General features: G+C 47.4%; 1 protein-coding gene across 1 annotated transcript; it reads right to left on the reverse strand.

The window, feature by feature from the left end:
- Positions 1-2,424: 2,424 nt before the first annotated feature.
- tamalin (trafficking regulator and scaffold protein tamalin) lies at positions 2,425-20,905 on the reverse strand. The gene is made up of 8 exons (XM_015344331.2): positions 20,061-20,905; positions 16,179-16,228; positions 14,643-14,697; positions 10,442-10,544; positions 7,691-7,784; positions 6,190-6,256; positions 4,091-4,157; positions 2,425-3,209 (listed from the first exon to the last, which is right to left on the reverse strand). Exons 1-8 carry the CDS (start codon positions 20,265-20,267, stop codon positions 2,731-2,733), a joined length of 1,122 nt encoding a protein of 373 aa, XP_015199817.2. The 5' UTR covers positions 20,268-20,905; the 3' UTR covers positions 2,425-2,730.
- Between the last annotated feature and the right edge of the window lie 1,129 nt (positions 20,906-22,034).

A 22,034-nucleotide genomic window follows, 5' to 3' on the forward strand; every position in this document is an offset into this window, starting at 1 on the left:
CTTTCTTTGGTCTTTTTCTTTGTACTGTGTACTGTGGACAGCACCCTTGGATTTGGAAAGGCGCTTTTAAAAATAAAATAGCTGCTGATGATGCCCTGCCTGATGCTTAGCGTGTATGAACAGTGAATATGCTCCCCCCCCATTTGTCCTATAAAAGCCGAGGCTGCCACCACATTTGAGCAACTTCTGCATTAACGTCACCAGTACCTTACAAAAGGGGAGGCCGTTGTCTCTCCAGCAATGCACAGATGTCCCCCGCCCATCAAGTATCTGTGTGCATTATGTTCCCAGCTCTGAGGACTGCACTGCGCACATACCGTAGGGCAGTGCCTCTCCAGGACCAGGTGTGGGCAGCGGTGGTTCTGATAGGTCCCTCTGACGTGCACGGGCATTGTGGGAAAGAAAGTGGATTTCCTTCTGCTCTCTCGCAGCTATTGTAAGAGAGCCAAGGCAGTGTCCAGACAATGCCTTTTTGTAGAGCCGTGGACAGTGGGAGCCTGCTCGGCTCCGCCCACCATTGTTCCAGGGCCCTGCTGGAGTTGTTTTGTCTCTAAAATCCGAGATGTGGTGCCCCTGCATTCTAGCAGGCTGTCCCACAGTAAACAAGGCTAAGCTATAAATAAACAACGCTTAAAATGACACAATGGTTAGCAAACACATTAGGAAGTAAATCTCCCACTCTTCTAATTGCTGGTACCAATCACCGGCTTCTGTATTCTTCCATTTTGTTATATTCCGGCTCTGCACTGTTAAAAGTTTAGCTTACTTGCTCCTTGTTCCCTCCCTCTACTTTATACAGTAGGTTTTGCTTTTTGCTCTGAGTGGAGCCTGCAAGTCACTGGGGGAGTTAACCTGACTAGACCAGACAGGTCAATGGATGCATTACCAGAACGCAAAGAGTTGTGGGAGCCTGGAACAAGCTACCCGGCCATGTTGTTGAAACCTTGGCTTCTTTCAAGCAACTGAAATCAAATGGATGAGACCAGGTCTCACACACGTGCACATGGATGACCAAGCAGGGACAATTGAAAGACACCAGTTGATGTATCTACCCCATCTTGGAAAGGTGGGAGCAAACTCAAGCACCCAGATTAAACACCCACAGAACCTGCAAGGAACTGAACACAGATCCCATGAGCTGTGAGGCAGCAGCACACTACAGAAAAACTACAGATTTATGAAGTCATTAAGCTTCAGCTGCTGGCTAGTTACATTAACCTAGTAACGACAGACTGCTAAAGGCATTTCCACTTGGAAAAGCCTTGCTTCTCTGGAATTCAACAATACAGCTAGCTATTTCCAGCAAAAATAAAATAACTCTTAAGTATTAGTGCTACAAGTCAGCCCCAGCAACATCAGCAAGGCACAGGCAAAATGTAAAGGATTCTAAAGTAATCCTTTTCACATTGAATTAAGCACCTTCCAGTCAGTACACAATACAGAACAATTAAATTTGGCTCAAAACAGGATTGTGAATGCTGTCAGTTATCCACACCTTCAGCATTCTATCACTTCTGTAATTCGTTGGTGCATCTTTGAATATGCAGAAATAAAAGAAATTAAAATAGATATGCAACATTTTACATATGCATCATTGCTGGAAATGTAACATTCGTTTGTATGTAATTCAGTTTTGTTAAAATTTAAATTTCTTCTAGCCCGATGTTGGAGCTAGTCTGGTAAAGAATCTGTAAGAATGCCTCAGTGCCTCAGAGCACATTTTATTTGGAACAATCTCAATTCTAAAGGAATGAAGGCACCATTGTGGCCCTGTGTTTTCCCATCAGGATGAAAGCACGTGTGCCCCAGCCCTCTACTGTTCCTGTGTCCCAGGGGTGTGTGTTTAGAAGTGTTGAATTGGAGTTTTCCAGTACAATACAATGGAATATGGGACGCCTGCTGGAATGTTTTTGAATTCTACTTCACACATTCCTGACATTTGCCCCCAGGGGTGGAGAAGAACCAGTGACCTCATAGAAGCAGGACAGGAACTCTAACCTTCCATCCTGTGAAAGCTCACTGGGAACCAGAGCAAGGAATTGGAAGAATTTAAATACTGGTGAACTGAGAACCTTTCATTCCCAAGAACACATTCTCCACCTATCCAAATGTTCTCATAGAAAACTACTCTGGACGTTTAGGGTAAAGCCTATTGTGGGTCATACTGAAACTAATTAACAGAGAATAAATGATTAGTGTTTTTAGAGAATAGACGATACTGACCGATTATGCACTGACATTTGTTAGGATCAAGGTTTTGAAGTGAAATGTCTTTTTAGGTCACTCTACATATATTAGAATAAACAGTGGAGTTGCAGAGCACATCATTTTAGGAATTCTTTACACTAAAAAAGGAAGAAAAAGCAATCAGATTTCCCGTTCTCCATGCACACCAGACACAGACACTCACGGCACACCATGATGTATCCAAATGCCACGCATTTATTTATGTATTTTACTGGGGAACAATGGAGCCCATTCAGTTGCTTCGGGAGAAAAACAAAAAGAAAAAAAAAATGATCCAGAGGGGCCTAAACAAGAATATCTTTGATGATTTGTGAGCATTCCTTTTTTTTTTTAAAGAGGAACCAACCAAAATTGTTTGTTTTTTGTTAAAATCAGGAATATTTACAAATTGAAAAAAATTAATAAACCAGGAATAACAAAAATAAATAAATAACTTAGAAAAGAATACAAATAAAATATATACATTGAAAAGCCGCTGGGGGGTTATAACTTGCTCTCCTCTTCCTCCAGCGAGCGGTTCAGTCCCGGGATGAACTTGAGGAGCCTTCTTCGGAAGCTCTTCTGCTTGGGCTTGCGTGGTAAGGACCCGCAGCTGCCCTGCCCGCTGCCCGATCTGTCCCAGCTGCCGCCTGCACCTCTCTGGTAGCTGCGGGTGCTGGCGCTGCGGGTGAGCTGCGTCTTGGCCGGGGGGAGGAAGTCGCCGCCGAGCCTGACGCTCTGGGCCCCGTTCTGTCCCACCTGCCCCGAGCTGCCGGCGTCGCCCACGTCCAGGCAGGTCTGGTAGAGGGGGTCCTCGCTGCCCTCGGTGGCGGCGCTCAGGTAGCTGGCGCTGCTGCAGGTGCTGCCCGTGGAGTAGATCTGCCGGTGGGAGGCCGGGCTGGGGGCCGCGGAGCTGCTGCCGTAGATGTAGGTGTGAACCGACTCCAGGGTCTCGTACACGGCGGGGTCGTTCATCACGATGCCTGCGGAGACGGGATCAGAGCTCAGGGAAGGACTGGCGGAAGAGGCCAGGTGGCCCGTTCAGCCAAGCGAGTCTTTCCAGAGAATCACCTTCGGAAACATGAAGGGTTTCCTGAATTTCACTTTTAAATGGTGCTTTTTGTGGTGATTTTTTGATACAATCATCATCAGCATCATCCTTACACCTTTACAGTGCTTTTCTGGACACCCCACTCATGCGCTTTATAGATAATGGGGGCTCCCCTCCACCACCTGGATTATGTGACGGCAGCCAGAGTGCGCCAGAACACTTCCCACACACAGCTCTCAGTGGGGAGGAGAACGAAGTGATGGAGCCAGTTCAAAGATGGGGATTATTAGGAGGCTGTGATTGGTAAAGGTAGGGGAAAATCTGGCCAGCATGCCAGGGTAACACCCCTACTCTTTTTGAGAAACGCCCTGGGATTTTTAATTGCCACAGAGAGTTGGGACCTCGGAATTATGTCTCATCTGAAGGACAGCGCCCTTTTACAGTATTGTGTCCACATTACTATACTGGGGCATTAGGACCCTCACAGACCGCAGAGTGAGCGCCCCCTACTAACCCACAATTATCTCTTCCAGCAGCAGCCTTAGCTTTCCCAGGAGGTCTCCCATCCAGGTACTGACCAGGCTCACACTGCTGAGCTTCAGTGGGCTGCCAGTTCCGATATTCACTTCTTTCGCGAGAGCACACTTGTCTATCGCTCAGGGACTTCACACAGACGTGATCCTGAGCCACAGCTGTTGAGATCTGTTGCGAGCGAGCCCCAGCTGCTTGGGGCCAGCAGGCTGTCGATCCTGGCAACTCGGACAACCAGCGATCCCGCCACCTCCCGAAACGCAAAGGTCAACGAGGACTCACCATGAACCAGCCTCTGCTCCTGAAGCATCAGTGACCGGTACTCATCCCACTTCTCATGTAGCGTTTGCTGTAAAGAGGGAAAAACAGACAGATTAGAGAAAGTGCCTATTGCTGCAGAGTCTCGGCACAGAGCCGTTTCCAGGGAAGGAGAAGGCACTGCCTGGGAAACGCAGACTTGTACACCAGCTGTACTCAGAGCACCAAGTCACAGTACTCTGGACCACAGCTATGTGCCACTCAGTGCAGGAACTGTTCAACGGCTCAGTTTGGACTTAAGCACTGGCACCTGGGCATTCCTTCTCCATCCTGGCTGTCTCCTAACACAAGGGCTCAGATCCCTTCCTGCTGCCCCGTAAGGAGACAGTCGGGACGAGCTAGAACAGCACCGTGGGCACAGGGCCATGACCATGAGCCCGAGATCTCAAGAACCGAGACCTCTGTGTAAAGAGGCATGAGAGAACAGGGCTAGCCTTCCCCCATTGCGATTTCACAGGGCTCTTCGGAGTCAGACAGTGAAGCATATGCAGGGCCTTCCTTCCTGAGTTTTGGAGCAGACTTTCCTGTAATAGAAAGCCATGCCTGTGCCTGTGCTAAAAACAGATCGCTTTCACAACAACTTGGAGGCTTGTTGGGGAAAACCACAAAACAAACAGAGCGGGAGGCATTTTCTGGGAGGGGCATTAAATGGATACTGTCTCTATTTCTCATTTTTAAAAATTTAACAGATCCTAACTGAGCAGACTAATACTGTTAGGTTGTTTATAGAATGTGATCTTCATTTCACCTTACGATAGCACTATGAACATTCGTTAAAATATGTCATTTTCTAATTTGTTAAATTTAGCAGATACTGATTGGTAAACTAAATTTCATTAACTTATTTTTGATTTCATGCCTGTTTCAGTTCTTTGCACAAAGGGTTGTGGAGCGTGGAACAAGCTGCCCAGAAATGACATTGAAGCTGAAACCCTAGTTTCTTTTAAGACACAGCTGGACAAGATCCTCAGATCGCTACTGACAGCCAGACAAGCTAGCTGGGACAAATGGCTTTCCGCTTAAAAATGATAGTTTATTAAACACGCTGTGATTAGCTCAAAATGGTTGTTCAAAAGTGTCTATGTGTAGAAACAGAGAGAGAGATTCAGACATCTATCCAGTAACTCTTAGGCTGACTCCAAATTCATAATGTCAGAGTGATTTTGGCATAGTTTTAAACATTGTCCATTGAAAAGATATGGGGGGAGGCAAGGTAAAGCCGAATTTGCCCCTATGACTGGACGTGCCCGATTTCTGCCCAGTTTTGCAAAGCAACGGTCAATCCTACAGTAAGGATACACCTCGTCTCTGCAGGATCAGCTTGCCTGGCCTCTAAGGAGCAGTCAATGTCTCCGACAGCGCAGACAATAAGGATTCCTTCTCAGCATTTCCCTATTTATAAGAGTACAGGCGAATCAGACAGCGAGGACGGGCCATTGAGCTCTGAGTCCTACACACTGCAGGACTCTCTCACAACACCGGGCAGCGTTTTGACACATCAACCCACATCACTACGCCTCCACAGCTTGGCCAGGCAGTTTACTCCATTTGCGCATGAGGGCCTCTCTGTGTAGAAACAAAAAAAGTCTTACGACTTCCCCCAAAACACCGACCGGACTGGGAATTTCCATCACGTGCACAGGTGCCGGGCTCTGTGCCAGCGTCAGTGTGGGCAAACACCTACCCGTGACCTGACAGATACAATCTCTCTTTGTCCTCGTACAGACTTACAAGCGGCTCTTGTCCTCAAGCAGAGAGATTGGAAAATGCATACCGTGGAAAAGGCAGGAAATATCAAAAATGACCCTAGGAAGGACGAAAGCCTGCCCAGCCGTGCGCTTGAAGCCGATCCCCTGACTGGACAAGCTGGACAAGATCCTGGGATCAATTAGCTGCTAACGACCGATCGGGCCAGACAGGCCAAAACGCCCCTCCCCCCTCGTTTCTGACTTCCCGTTTGAACTTCATTTACACCTCCAGAGCTTCGGCCCCCTGAACATGCACACGCAGGGCAGCGGTTTCAGAAAGGAGAACTAAGAAGCTCAGAGGGAAGGAGCGCTCACCTTCAGGTACTGCAGTCTGGTCTCCAGTTCTGCCTTTCGGATGGAGTCGCCGTACACGGTCTCCAACCTGCGGACAGACAGGCAGGCAGCTCGTTAACCCCCGCAGCCCGAACAGCTCCCCAACTGCACTGCCCACCACAGCTCAGCCACCGAAAACTTCAGCTGACCCAAGGCCATTTCAGAACACAGAAGAATCTTACAGCTGTGTTATAAAGACCTTTTATGCCCGATGTGAACACATGGCACGTCGAGCTTGACTTGGGGGCCTAAGCAGACTGCTGCTCCCTATCACATTACAAGTCACGCAGCTTTCCTAGCGACTGGTCGACACGCAGCCTGAGCAGTTCCCACGGACGAGGGAGGGTCAGCGTCAGCCACGGGGGGCCAGGCTCACACAGCGAGTCTTGAAGAGGCAGATAAAGCCCTCTGCTGCCCCTGGGCTCTGTGGCTGTTATGGCATCTGATAAGCTGCCTTCAAAGCGTGCAGCGCGGCCAGTTGCGACAGCGCCTTCTTCTCGTTTCACAAGCTGAGAGCGTGCGCAAGGTTATCCTGAAGCCTCCGCGGGCTGGCCTCTACTCTGCCCGCGGGTCATGAGCCATGTGCGAAACAGTTCACACTTTGCAGAAGTGCCACCACAGTTCACACGGGAAAAAAAAAGAGTTTAATCTTTCCTTCAGCGGTTTCGACTGAAAAGAGAAAATGAATGTGCGTATTGAGGTGCAGGAAGGGGCCGGGAGAGATGTGAAATTAATTTTCTGCAGAGAGCTGCGACAAGGCTCTTGAGAGTTGAAGGCAAGAGAGCGCTTCAGAAACTGAATTTTATTTTCCCCCGCTTAGGAAAAAAGCAGCATAGAAATTTGACATATTTATTAGGAGACAATGCAGGAAAATAAACACAGGACCCCGACTGCAGAAGCTTTCCAAGCAGAAGTTCTACAGTGGAAAAACTGCAGTTATACTTGTGAAACTTTAAACTTCACCAACCTCTGTAGGCAAATTTACTCCAAAACGACCTAACAAATCACAAAATAACCCAGATCAAAGCCTGCAGCTGGGCAGGCCTGAAATTAACCAGGTTGCTGTGCAGAGTGTTCTAATTTTTTTTCTTCTGCTTTTAAAGCCATGGTTATTGAAGAAACACATTCAAAGTGCCTGTCAAAAACAAATACAGCTGCAGGCACAGACACAGGTATCCTGAATCTGAGAAAAGGCCATTCACAAATTCCTAAGTGCAATAAAAATGAAAATTCACGAGCTAGTTTTAGGGTGTTTGCCTGAGCCATATTAGGTTGCGATACCAGGTTTAACAAGCTTAAGCCTCGTTAATTCCAACTCACACATGGGGCTCTGTCTTGAAGATTATTAGGCACTGCTGGAGAACTGGACCCTGCTGCACAGAAACTGGCAGCTTAACCCCAGCACAGCTGAGTGGTTCTTAACACAGAGCACCACTGTGTTCCTCGCTAGTTCCTTGTTCTGCTTCTCCGTACAGCCTCTCACCTGATAGTGTTCCCCGATGACCTGATAAGCTGAACAATCTCCTTGTGTCGAAAGCCCTCCACGCTCACATCGTTCACAGATGAAATGGTGTCTCCTGCGCACAAACAGGGAGATTAAAAAAAAACGCTGAACTTCACATGAATTAATGCTCTTTTAGACTTAAACCTATTGCTCCTCCCGCTATGCCATGTGCAGTTGAGGAGGTGTGCCCTGTTCACAATCTGTCAATCTATAGAGGCCTTCCCATCCAGGAATACCAGTTTCTCAATCAAAATGAAGTTCTGGAGCAGATCTCGTAGAGGTGCAGGGCTGCTTTTTCCTGTTCTAGTTTGTTACAATGTGAAATACATCAGCCTGAGACTATCCAATCGCAACTTGTGCTCATGTGGTAACAGCAACAGGGTATACATCAGGCCCTGCAGTGACCCACCAGACCAAACTACCGGTCACCCTGCTATCCATACGGACAACATGGCTCTGTGCGTTGTTTAAGGCCACAGTAAAGGCTGAGGAAAGAGCGCTTTGGGTTTAACTAAAGACAGACAAGAGGTGGTGTTTCCTGTGATCTCACATCGAAAGTGAACAATGAGATCGGACTGCACGGGTCTGTTATGAGGTCAGTCATCATGCGAAATGATCTGAAACCTCACATCAGCACAATACTAGTCGGCATTAGAGAGGCGAATCTCCCAGGAATCTCTGACTGAGCTCCATTGGGATTTTGTAGAAAGACACCAGCTGTTTGGTGATGCCCTTTCCAAGAAAAATGACTTTCTTTCGGTTATTGCAAACTTATTTACTCAGCCAAAGTTGTAATCCCTTTTAATCAGCAACGTGAAAAGAAAAATAAACTTAAAAAGTGTAACAAGTGTGTGATTTCCCAGGTTTCTTTGCGAATGTAATGAGTTTTCTTTTGCTGTGAAACCTAAAACACGAAAGATCCAAAAAGCTTTAAAAATGTCAAACACCTAGCTGAATCTTGTGCGTTTTTCATAAGGCTGCCTGCTTTTTAATGTAAAACAAGACAGCAGAGCATGCCTGTGATGCAGGAAGTTGAAGTCTTGCTGCTCAGTTATTGACAATGTCACTTCATGGGCGACCAGACCTTCTCCGGCTTCACCCCAAAGCTCTGCATGTCTACCCCAAGATTATCGCCATCCCAGATCTCTTTCAAAACCAGACTCAAAATCTTCTTCTACAGAAAAGCTTTTACTGGATTGGTATCTGTGTCTGCTCCTTGCATCTGCTACTACATTTCTAATCCCTTGTGTTTCTTTGTGGTAATTAAGTAATCTCCTTTTTTTGTTTAACTGTTTTTCTTTAATTGTTTTTTCTTAATTTGCCTGTAAAGCTCTTTGAGATATGTTCAAATGTGCTATTCAATGTTATTATTGTTAAAATAATATTGAACTGTCTGACGTGACAGGTCACGAGGGCAGTAAGAGTCTACTTTTGGTCTGGGAGCCTAATCGCCTCTTCATTCCTGTCAAACAGGTCTGGTCACAAAACAGAAACTGCACCTCCCTGCCAGAACAAACAACAAAAGCTTTGGTGTGTTTTGATGGTTTTTGTTTTCCTTGTTAGACAACATCACCTGCCAAGGGGCTCCAGTGTCTCTGAGATCAGTCACTCACAAAGCCACAGACACGCGAACAGCTATGTTTCGTCCCAGTTCGCAACAGAAACAAGTTGCTGCGTTTGAGCGAATTTATGGTGAGAAACCACTGTTCGTATCTATGCTAAATCAGCCTCTAACAGAACAGTACTGACAAAAAAGCAAACACTATTACTGAGCAACTTCTAAGTTTAAAGATGGCCCACATTAAGGTCCTCTTACTTTTCGTGCCATGGAGTTCCTTCTCTGCCCCCATTTTAAAAGAATTCTGTGTGTTGTATGTCGTAATATAATTCGACAATCCCATGTGGTATTCTGGGAGTTTAACACACAACCGCATGCTGGCAGGCCCTGCCAGTTCAGTGCTGTCTGACACAAGTGTTCCATATAATTTTAAAGATAATCCTTTTCCTCTTTTTTATCTTAATGCTGTGCGAAAGAAATCACCAGTCAGCATTTTCCGAGTCTCTCATTCCAGATTTCTTCTTCCTGCATCACAGGTAGTTTCTGTCACACCTGATAAGGCTGGTCTGGTTTGTGTGACAGTAGTGGTCAGCGGGTTGGTGCAAAACTTAATTTGACATCTAGCAACAGTTATGACTCAGTCCCAGAATGTACACACACATGCTTGCTTGTGTAACAAAGCACAAGCACCAATGTGTAGCGTACGCTTGTGCTTTGTTACACAAGCAAGCAAATCATTGGTCACTGTAAGGACTAGCGACTGTCCTTCAACTGCTGCTGGACTAAACCAGACAGTGTTGGCATCTGTACTTATTTGTTATATTAAACCTGACAGTGGTGCACAACTAATATAAGCTTAACCATAGTTTCAGGGCTGAGACAGGCAAGAGCAGAGGGGTCTGTAGGTCAGTTCTGTTGGAGACGGGAAATGGGGATGGTGTTTTTCAAAACTGGAGTTCAAGACTGGATTCCAATGAAAAGTATTCCCCCGGGACTGGTCAGTTTTAATCTAGCCCCTAATAAATGAACGGGCCTCATTGGCTTTATCCCAGCAAATGGAGGAATGGAGGATTCAGAGATCCCAGAACCTGCTGTCCTGGATTGTGGCTCTGTAGGGGACAGGACTGACCGCCGGCTTCCGGTATATTTTGTATGCAAAGAGCACCACTCACCAACTTTGAGGCCGGCATGATACGCAGGACTGTTCACGTACACCTTGCACACAAAGGTGCACATCTCCACCGAGTTGAGATTCTGGTGATGGAGTCCATACGTCTGCAACACAAACGGACAGAAGTCAGAAACCAAAAGGACAGAGCTTCAGAGAGCAGGACACAGGAATGAGCATCCACGTTGAAAGCAAAGCTGTAAAAAGCCATACAACATCATTTCTACTTAACGCCCAAAGTATATTCTGCTGAAGCTTAACACCTGCTCCAGTAGACTGGAGAACAGGCTCATCAGGAGCTCTCAGAAGGGAACTGCAGGCCCCCAGTGAAGATAAGCCTTTTCCACCCACTCCTACACAGATCCTAACAGCTGTCAGGTCCGGTCGGTTTGCTGCTTTGCATGTGCAACACATATTTGCTTTATCACAGGGAAGTTTATGGCATTTTGAATAACCCACTGGAGTAAAAATGAACTTTGAACCTTAGGATGGAGTTAAAAAAACCCTTCCATTGTGAGTTAATACCTGTAGAATCCAAACCAAGCTGTCATTTTTGAAAGAATGATTATGTACAAAAAAAACTCTACTCATCCCGCATAATTCCAAAGCAGGATTTCAATCCCAAACTGTTTATACAGATCCTCTCAAGAGAGTTAGGATAGTAGGTCACTTGGAATACATTTGGGGTTTTGAGATTATATTGTAAAAAATGTTGTGCACTCATGGAGCTAAACATTTTATTTTAAATCTGAGCGCTAACTGCATTTTGTGGAGACTTCAAAAAGCTGTGCAACATCGTTTGAACTGATTGCTAGAGCCCACCCACTTAAAACTGTACTTCCACTGAAGTCCTGACCACAGAAGACTACAAGGAGGCCTGATGCAAGTATTTGTGCTCCTCAAAGAAATGACACAGCAGATGTCTTCAAAATAAAAAGTCAAACACGAACTCTAGGACACAGGTGGAAACTACAGAGAAGCTGCATTTAAAACAAAAGACACTTTTTTTACTCAAAGGGTTGTGAGAGTACAGAATGGGCTTCCAAGCCATGTTGTTGCCTTGTCTCACAAAAAGGCTGCATGACTTCCTTGGATCAATTCACTCCCGACTACCAAACCTATTAGCTGGGCAAAACGGCCTCGTCTCATCTGGAACATCTCATATTTTCTCACGTCTTTAGAAGCAGCACAGCGCACTGCACGAAGCCTGGGTGTGTCGTTTTAAAAGCTCTGCGTGCTGAATCCGCCGATTTGATTTGCAAATAATCGGCACCGAAACTCCAACAGAGAACAAGGCCTCCTGGAGCACACAAAAGAGAGGGCCTGAAGGAAGAGGACACTGAGATAACAATACGAGCCAGGTGTACAGTATATATACAGTGCGGTAGACGTATCCAGGCGTTTCGAGAGTGGGAGATGTGCCGTTTGTTGCTGGCCGTCTAAACTGGCCTTTTGACTTCAGCCACAGCTGCAGACACACGGGCGCAATTCTGCCTGTTGTGCTGAGATATTAAGAAACTGTGGTCATTTGTAGGATGCCTATGAAATGCCTGTGCTAATGCTATTTCCTCCAACCTTTCCAAACAGTGATTTTGACATCCTACAAACCCCACTTTGTGAGATCTGCGAGAAGCTTTGACTATTTTAGAGGTACCTGTATAGACTGTTACCACAACAGATACGTGGGCAAAGGAGAAATGCCAAGCAAGCCATGACAACATGACAGTTCAAGCCAGCTGGAGACATGAAGCATGCCTGGGTTCTGTGGCTGGATATGCACTAATTCATTATACAGCACTCGCACAAACCATGAGCAGTGCTGATCCTGGAACTCAGTGCAAGGACTCCCTTGCTAAATTAACATCTGTTTGCTATCTCTCTTCTGGGGTTCCTGGACAATCCTAGCAAGAGGCAGTCATTTGTTCTCGTGGATTAACTCACTTAAGACACAGGGTGACAATGCAGATTGAAACGGTGCTGGACAATGACAGAGAATAGATTCTGTCATGGAAAGACCGTGGGAGAGACAGATGTTCCTGCCAATAAGAGGTGTTCAAACCGACACACACAAAGAGAATGCAAAATCTCTGAAGTGCCGATCCTTTCCTCAGATAAAGCGCCTCTGACTCTCCCTGCTTTGTTGAATCGTGGTGAAGCCCCTATCCTGCAGCCCCTCTGCCAGCGGGGCCTGCACAGCCATGATCTTCTTGACATCAGCAATGGTGGAAACTCCCTGAAATCAGCCAGTGACGCAGGGATAGATGAGACTCCCGCTGGCACGCAGGGAAATACCCTAGCGCCTCAGCCACGTGGCCAGGAGGTGGCCAGGGGTGCACCCACGGACCCGCGCCAGCAGGACGGACCGGAGAAGAGCCTATTGGGCAATTAACCCGCTCCCCTGCCCGGCTCTGTGCATCAATACGTTCCTTACAGTGTGTCAGACTATCAGCTGGCACTGAAAGGGAAGCACGAATTAAGGATGAAGGCAGGGGCGGGGAGCTTCTTTATTATGGCGATTGGTGATTTATTATTATTTCTTCCCTGTTCTACACGGGATCTGACAATCCCAAAGCATTACGATCTGGAAATATTAGGGAATCCCTTTATACCTGCACCACCTTAGTAGTCTCTGTTGGCAGTATGCCTACATGCCCCAGTTCACAGTGGGCTCATGGCTGGTACAGTAGGTGACACGATGCCTACAGTCAGCATCTCCCATCATGTGCACATTTAGTTCAGTTCACACTTACAGGGACTGTGCGGTGAAATGGCCCTTCAAACAGAGTGTTGCTAGGGTCTCAAAACACCGCTCAAAACAAGGGGAAAGACGGGATCCGATGAGTAAATCGAGAATACTGAAATCACTTCCTGTGGTCGACTGAGTCAGGAAAGCCTGTCGCCGTCGTGCAAAAACAGCCCATTTCTATATGCGGCAAGAGTGACCGCTCCGGGCTTGGGGCCGCTTTGAAATTTTACTTTTTTTTTTACTTTTCATTTGAGCAGATTATCTAAAAACACAGGAAACCTTGCAAGTTGAAGCCATCAGGCAAAACAAGAGGATGTGGTACTGATTTCAGAACATAGATAAATGGCACGGCCTGGACGGGCTTGCGATAAAATCGGGCTTACGTGCTCCCAGACACATCCGAGCTGCTTTTACCGAGAAGGGGAGAGCCATCAAGAGCTCGCTGGACACCAGGATGCACGAGCGATGCCTTAGAGAGGCCGTTCAGCCCCGGACTCCGGGTTGTTAATAATAATAGTAATAATAATAATAATAATAGCTTACACTTATATAGCGCCTTTTCTGGACACTCCACTCAAAGCGCTTTACAGGTAATGGGGACTCCCCTCCACCACCACCAATGTGCAGCCCCACCTGGATGATGTGACGGCAGCCATAGTGCGCCAGTACTCTCAGCACACACCAGCTCTCAGTGGGGAGGAGAGCAGAGTAATGAAGCCAGTTCATAGATGGGGGAGTATTAGGAGGCCATGATTGGTAAGGGCCAATGGGAAATTTGGCCAGGACACCGGGGTTACACCCCTACTCTTTTCGAGAAACGCCCTGGGATTTTTAATGACCACAGAGAGTCAGGACCTCGGTTTTACGTCTCATCCGAAGGACGGACATAAGAGACGAAATATTTAGAAATTGGTGACGTTGACGTAAATCGAGGCGCCCCTGCAAGGAGATCACAGCTGCTGCAGCAGGCACAGTGAAAGACGACAGGAGGCAGGTTTGCCGGCTCTTGCAGTGGCCACTGTACGTCACTGGAAACCTAAAACGTCAGCGTTCTCATTGCCCTGCTTCAGATTTCCTGTGTTTTTTTTATACGTTATAGCTCACCAGGATTCCTCTTCGCAGTCAAACCAAGGAAGAGCTGGGACTCTGGGTACATTAAAAATCATGAGGTGGGAGGGTGGGGTATCATCATGGTTCCACAGAGATCACTTTGCATGAGATCGGACATGGTTACCCCAAGTTTGTCAGTCCATGTCTAAAGTTTCCCCTGTACCCCAAAGTCTCAATGCACTTGTGGTCCAGATGTGTAAAAGCAGGGTTTAAGCTCACAGGCTTCTGCACATTGTAGTCGGATATAAAGCGGACGATGTGCTGGATCGGTTATACAATGCTAATCCTCAGAATCCTACTTCCCCCAGCGCAAACTGAACAGCCCTTCCCAGCATGCTAATCCTCTTACCTGGATTTCAAAGCCAAAGGTCTCCTGGTCCTCCTTCTCTAGGATAACAATCTTCCTGGGAATGAAAAGGAAACAGCCGTTAAAAAGTGATCCATGAAGCAAAATCAAGGACACCACCCTGCAGGAGGATTCCCTTTTCGGGGATATCATCCCAACCAAATACTGGCACTATGTGGCCACCACAGATGTTTTGTGCAGTTTTTGAGGGATCGGTTTTGTTTCTGTTGAAGACACAAGATGACGTGCATCAACACAGGGGGCAACTATTTTAAGAACAAAGACTAAGTTAGACTGTTTTGAAAAGTATGTCTAAATATAAATCAGTTTAAAAATGCCCCCTCGCCCCCACACTCGGTAACCAGTTCCTGGGACAAACACATCTGCTTTTGAACCGACAGGCCGAAGCAACAATGGGCAGCTCGGAGCCCGTCGCCAGGGGCAACACAGCTGCTGCCCTGTTGACAAACAAGCACTCTGATCTCTCGCACACGAACACAACTCGGAAACCTCCAGAAGGCGGCAGAGGTGGCTGCAGGGAGAATTCCAGGATTGGGTTGAGAAAACTCAGAACTACACCATGAGCTAATAACGAAGACGATGACGACGTTTTAGAAAGCTAACTTTAGTCATTCCACGTGCGTATTATCTCTTTGCTTGGAAGCTACTGTTACCCAGGGCGACTTAATCTGGTGAATGTTTACATTACGTGCGAGGGCAAAGAACGGTCATACAATAAAGAAATGGTGCCTGGAGCGCCAGTCCCTGTCTTCCAAGGCCAAAGTGCTGTAAGACCTACCTACGACTGATTAGGACCTTAAAAATAACATGACTTCTTATCCAAGTAAGAAGCTCCATCAAGTAATTAAGATCAGAGGCAGAAGAAAGACCAGCAGACACTGTGGTTCTGAGTGGAGCTCTTTCTCTGAGTCCTATAGTCCTCTCTCACCTCTCACCGCAATTTGCTTTGTTTTCATGGAGCCCTGGTGTGCTCGTGCCACATGTCCCTGACGTGCTTGCACTTTGTTATGTCAATGCCAGGACCTGTTGCTGGAAACACTCACACAAACAGCACGGGACAGATCTCATGAGGGAATCCTAGCTCTGCTCCATCGCTGGCATGCGCAAAGGGCTGGTCGAATGTGGGGGAACCCAAGGGGCTGGGTGTGTAAGAGTTACTGCTGGCTGGCCGCCAGAGCTCGAGACCAGCAATGCCCAGCTGAGGCAAGCAGCAAGCAGGTAAGGCCCACTCGAGGGCCCAAGGGGAGACTGCGTGAAAGCACATTTCACAAGGAGGCACTTTACACAAAAGGTGGTGGAGGTATGGAACAAGCTACACAAGCATGTTGTTACAGTAGCCTGCTTTCGTCTAAAACACAGCTGGTCATTACCAAATGGGCTAGATGGGCTGAATGGTCTCTTCCCATGAGAAACCGGTCTCGTGTTCACAGGAGCATGGATCGAGGCTCCACTGAAGACTAAGAGAGACAGAGAAGGCAACACTGGTTCAAAGGAAAAAACAGATGCTGTTCCTCTTACCTCTGTTGCTCGGGAGACTGAGTTAGGGATTTCCACTTCAGCGGCACGCCCTGTACAGACACACACAAAAGAAAAAAGACTTGAGGAGCAGGGCAGTGACAAGGAAGCGTGTGCCAGACAGCAGCCTTGGGGCCACTCCAGCTGAAACCACACGGGTCAGAACCCATTACAGACAGAGATCTGCACAACACACCTTCCAGCCACGCCGCCTGCCTCTGCACAGCCCCAAGACGGCAGAGCCAGAGCAACTTTTAATACCCCAGAGCATCCCCCAAAAAGAGAACTCCCCCCCACCCCCAAAAAAACAAATCAGCCTATTTCAGCGTCTGTTCAAGTCCCCTGTTTCGGGGTGGGTCCAATTTCAAATCCCGATGACTTTGCGACCTGTCCCGCGTTTTGGAAGATTTTGGACACCCTCCCAGGACTTTGCAGGGAGCCTCAACGCCCGAAAGGCCTGACAACGCTGACATTGTGCGGACCCCTGCAGGAGACCACCGATCCCAGTCTGCGCATAAAAATCCCCCAAATCATAAAAAATGAGGTGGCTCTCCCCACCCGCCCTCCCTGCTGTACAAACACAGTTCCCTTCCGCGGGCTCTTAACAGCCAGTCCGCTTCTGTTCGATCTCTGCCATGCATTGAAAAAAAAAAAAACAGGACTGCTCCTCGGAGTGCCGGTATGCTGTTAAACGGGCCTGAAGAAATACTGGCTTCCTGTACGAGCCACCACGCCGGACACCAACAGAAATTTTCCGGGGGCTTTTGAATGACTCTGTTCATAGCCCCCCGACTCCTGGGGGTCCCAGGGGAGTCTCGTGCGGGGGCGGAGCCCATCACACAATGTGTTTTTGTACCAGGACCCACTCCGCCGGTGCGTGTGCGTGGGGGAGGTGGGAGAGAGGGAGGGGGAGGGTGGGGGCAGTTTATTCACTTAGCAAAAAGCTGCACCTGGTGGCTCTCTGTGCCCAAAGCGACCCCTGATTCCGACTGGACTTGGGACAACGAGGAAGCAGGAATGATTGATCCTGGCCTGCCACAGCCACACACTCTTCCAGGACACCATTTTTAAATAATCAATAAATTTTACTATTTATATGGCTCCTTTAAAAATGGTCTCTCATAGTGCTTTAGAGAAAAAAAAAATTAAAAACGTTCTTTTTAAGAATGCCAAACCGCAGACATTCACACATATCATGCAGTCTCCTCTCACATGTTGGACTGATTATTCCGGATCCGAGTCCTCATGCACAACACTTCACACTTTGCTTGGTTTTCTGATGCAGTTTTTTGTTACAGTGCCATTAACCACCCTCCCCCTTTCAACAGAGAGCCATTGAGATAGGTTCGGGGGGGGGGAATTAGAGTCGCACACTACTCTGAAGCTGAACGGTCAAGCGTTCGGCCCTGCAGCCTGCGTCACGTTGATCTGCTTCCCCGCCACCTCAAACCAAGTCTCTTTGGATTGACCTCATGAGGCCTCGAACTGGACTGTAGGAGAACACCCTGCAGAGCTCTAGCCTGGGTAACTCCATGCTGGCAGATCAGACACAGTCAAAACATCCAAGAAGAGATCCGACTTTTTTAATCCAGCATCCCGAGACAGCCCCAAGTCTGTGGTAACACAACCGATTTCAAGAAACACAAGGAAGAAGTTCCTGCCTAGCGCTAAATGCTATGCACTAATTAATCTCATGGGGAGGGATATCTGCCCTCTTTTCTTGGTCTCAACAATAACTGGTTGACAGTTACCCTTTCCACGTTTTTCAGTGGTATCTGGCTGTATTTCACATGAGGTGCGTTTCTTTAAGGTTATCTTGGTCTGTATATTATCGGGGGGAGGGTTAGAAGAATCTTCCAAACTTGTCTCGTGTGTGTGAAAAGGTCACCTATCTGGAAAGAAATGGGTCCGGAGTTCGGCGTGCGAAGCCAAACTCCACAGGACTTCACTGTCAGAAAGCACCGGCTGCTCACGAAGAGCCCTCGGTGACGCACATAGTCCTTTCGTTGTTTCGCCGAGCGCTTCACAATATATAGAACTGTTTGAGAAATCAAACAAGCCCACGACCAGAGTGCTGAAAATTTTGCGGTAAACAAGGGGGGGGGTCTGCGCTCTGTGGCAGGACGGAGTGGGTGGTCTTGATAGCAGGGCGGATGGAGGAGGGAGGAGGGGGGGTCGGGCGCCACAAGTTTTAGGGGCTTTTTGTGTTAAAAGAAAAGAGTCCCGAACATCTTTCGGATAAGCTACAGCGCCTCGGCTTTCCGCAGCTGTAAGGCCGTCCTTAAAGCCCCGCCCCTCGCTGTTAATTGAGCACTCTAATTAAAACCGACACGTGCGTTTATTTGTGCAGTCAAAGCGGATAGAAAACTCGATTGCTTTATCTTGAGAACGGAGGCTGTTTATTTTTTTTTTTTTAAAAACAACCAGAATGTTTTGCTTTATTATCTGAAATTATTTTTCCAGGTGCGATTTGTATAACTAGGCATTTTCCTGCTGTCGTAATGTTTTCATCCTCGTTGCTGCTAAGTAATCGTCTTTTCTGTGACTGGTCCACCAAAAACAGCCCCAGTGTATTCATTACTCTGAACGACTTCAAGTTCACTTCGCTGCGCCAGTAATCGCGCTGCCGGCTACCCTTAGCAATGCAAATTACCCCAACTGCTGGATCAGCTGGTGTCCGAGGGCTAACAGACGCCAGACACTCCTTTACAAATGCAGTCTTGTTCGGATTCCCGCTGAGCATCGCTTAGCAAGGTGATAACACGCACACGTAGTTCCCCACATCTTGTAAACGCGGGTGGGAAATCGCCCACATTCTCCAAGAGGTGCTAGATTCCGCAGGCATCGCCACGCACAGACGCGCATCAACGCCTTTCCAACACAATTAGCTGACGTCTTGATCCAAAAAGGCTCACGACAGTCACTCCGTAGTTCCCTTTGTTAGGAAGCCCTACCACGCGGTTTTGTCGCATGATTTCCTACAATGACATCAGTAACTGGTCTTGTCGCGTTCGGGATGAAACATTTCTACATTCAAAACACAAGGCTCGCAAAGCGAAGCCGTGCGTCAGAGTTCATGAACTGGAGCGCAGCATGCAAATATCTGTGCGCTGAAGTAGACTTTCCAAACAGTGCCCAGGTGTCTGAGTCAGAACGCGGCGGATCTGCCCTTTCTCTTTCCTTACATTTCACAACCACAGAGCTTCAAATGATCTCGCACCTCTTCACGGGCCGGCTGCCTCCCTGGGTAATTATCTCCAGGCACTCTCGTTAGCATATGTACTCAGTGTGTGTGTGTGATGGGGGGTGAGCTGCCGACAACGGAGACTTGTGAAGCCCACGAAGTCAGATTCGGGTTCAGTTTTATAGAACACAGCAACGCTCTCCGGTACCTCAACCCAAGAATGACAGAAGTCCCTTTCCAAAAGAAACCGTAGGCGAAACTCGTCTTGAACAGAACAAGAGGTAGATTATGTCGCTGATGATGCACTTATTATCTGAGCGAATTTCCGTCAGGTGCCCTAATGTAAGAATAAAACTGTATCTTTAGACAAAATGTTCTACCACCCCAAATTAATAATAAAAACAGCTCCCAGGTAGCCACGGTCTAAATCTCTAGATCTCTTCACAAGTTTATTTTTTTTAACATTGCGTGTTTACCAAAACGCACCGACAGCGTCTTCAGTACTGGTTAGAAACCAATTTATTTTCAAACAAACCGGTTTACGATTTTAAAATAGGAAAAACAATACTCGAATATGGAACAAAAACACAAAAGCCATCGAATCCCAGCTTCGATCTGGGAAACTTAATATCCGAGTGCAGTAAGACGGGACTCGGTGTGCTGAGGCTCTCCAGGTGAGGTAAACCCACAGAAATATGTACCTTTTTAAAATTCCTGGGCAGTGTTCCTCCGGAGTAAGCCAGCGTCTTGTAATTGTAAACGTCCGAAGCGTTTTTGCACTTTTCCACCGTTCCGTAGGTGTCCGAGGCGGATGACTGGTAGACGTCGCCGCTGTCGTGGTGCGAAGGCAAGCGCCCTGGGTCGCTGGAGTTGACTTTCTTTAGCCTCCTGAAAGTCATGTTCTTCATGTTGGACTCCCGGTTAGCAAATAACACTAAGCTCTTTCCTGGCGGGGAAAGTTCGCGTAGCTCAGAAAACACGAGTCCTCTGTCAGTATGAGCCGCGCCGTGGACCCGGTTCCTAGCTGCCTCTACAGCTGCTTTTGAAAGCGCAGCCCCGGGAGAAACTTTTTGTGCGCAGTCTGTTATGGGCGGGGTGAGGAGGGACGTATCTCCGAGGTTCCTCTTTTTCAATGAAAGACGAAGCTTTTGTTTTCGGACTTTTAAACTCAGACCATGCTAAAAAAAAAAACACACCGCCCAGAACGCAGTCTCCTGCGAATTACAGCATTTTCTGAGGAACTAATATTTAAAACGAGTGATGTATTCCGTTGACTCTGCGGTGCTGCAGAGAGACTCGATAAAGAGTAGATCCGAATTGGCTACGATGAAACGCGTTACTGCTGTGACAGATTTGTGTTGAAACATCTTTCAAGAATGAGTTAGACGCTTAAAAACATTTCAAAAGCGACGGGGCAACACGATCTTAATATCGCCGTCGATGTCGGAATTCGCTTCTAATTGGAGTCCTGCCTTGTGATCACAGAGGTGCACAAAGAGAGGGGCTGGAGCAGAGACGAGTGACTTGGCATCGAGACGTGCTGGGTTCCCGAAGAGCTCCGGGGTTTCGCTCCACACCGCTGTAAAGCCGTTCTTCTAGAGCGCAGCAGTAAAAAATAATGCTGACGACATTTTCTTAAGCGAACGTTTCTGTTGTTCCGTTTACAGACAAAGCGCCATAGACGTACTTATCTATATAATTTCGTCATGGTCAGAATTACTATCGCAGATGTCGCTGCAAAGCCATGCCTTTGTAATATTGCCATTTGTTGCTTGATTAAAAAAAAAGTTTGATAAATACAGGTACCCGCGCGACCCTTGGGATGAGTTGCACATTCCCTTTAAAACAACAGAACTCCCCAGAAATTGAATAAAAACAACTGCATGTGTCCCTCCGAGTTGCCAGATGTTCACAGGGAGGGGGTGATGAAATGCAGTACACGGGCTCCCCCTACTGTATGTAGTCGGTAAAGACAAAAGTTGCGCTCTGAGCGTTGTTCAATTTTTAACACACGGTTTTCATTTACATTATAGACTGGAGTTTGATTACTCCGAGTTATAAAACCTCAGACACTTGAGCTAACAGCCAGACGGAGCCCCCCCGTCTCTCCTCCTTTCTCTGAGTAGTCTCATTCGTCTTCTGAGATTGTTTGCACATGTATGTAGGTTATTTTATATCTCGCACCACACCAATCGGACCGGGTAATGTGCGTTAACTGACTGCGCCAAGCAGAGAGAGTTAAAGAAAACCCTTTTTTAGGCATGCCACACCAACGCCATCTTTGACAGCTTTAAGCCGGTTTATTATGCTCGTGTTTTCCAACCACAGGACCTACGGGGTCATAAGTTAAGTACTCTATTTGGGCTGTATTTTGTGTCTGTCTTTAAGAAAAGACCGTTGTACTGTTACGCTGCGCTCAGAGCTGTTACAGAAGTATTACACATGATGTATACCTGCTTGACTTTTTAAAAAAACCTTTCCTGGTCCTGGATGGTCAGTGTGTCTGCACAGTCAGTGTGTCTGCAGGGTGTCCAGTCCTGGTCCTGGGGGGTCAGTATGTCTGCTTGGTGTCCAGTCCTTGTCCTGCAGGGTCAGTGTGTCTGCTTGGTGTCCAGCCCTGGTCCTGGGGGGTCAGTGTGTCTGCTTGGTGTCCAGTCCTTGTCCTGCAGGGTCAG

Source organism: Lepisosteus oculatus, chromosome 1 (genome assembly GCF_040954835.1).
Source record: "Lepisosteus oculatus isolate fLepOcu1 chromosome 1, fLepOcu1.hap2, whole genome shotgun sequence".
Classification (NCBI taxonomy): Eukaryota; Metazoa; Chordata; class Actinopteri; order Semionotiformes; family Lepisosteidae; genus Lepisosteus; species Lepisosteus oculatus.

Bases quoted from the DNA above. Each gene is read 5' to 3' on its own strand.
- tamalin (XM_015344331.2), bottom strand. From the start codon at position 20,267: ATGAAGAACATGACTTTCAGGAGGCTAAAGAAAGTCAACTCCAGCGAC. The intron at 4,158-6,189 runs GTGAGCGCTCCT...CCCTCTTTACAG, and splicing joins CCAGACTGCAGTACCTGAAG to CAAACGCTACATGAGAAGTG. The intron at 3,210-4,090 runs GTGAGTCCTCGT...CCGTCTCCGCAG, and splicing joins GGAGCAGAGGCTGGTTCATG to GCATCGTGATGAACGACCCC.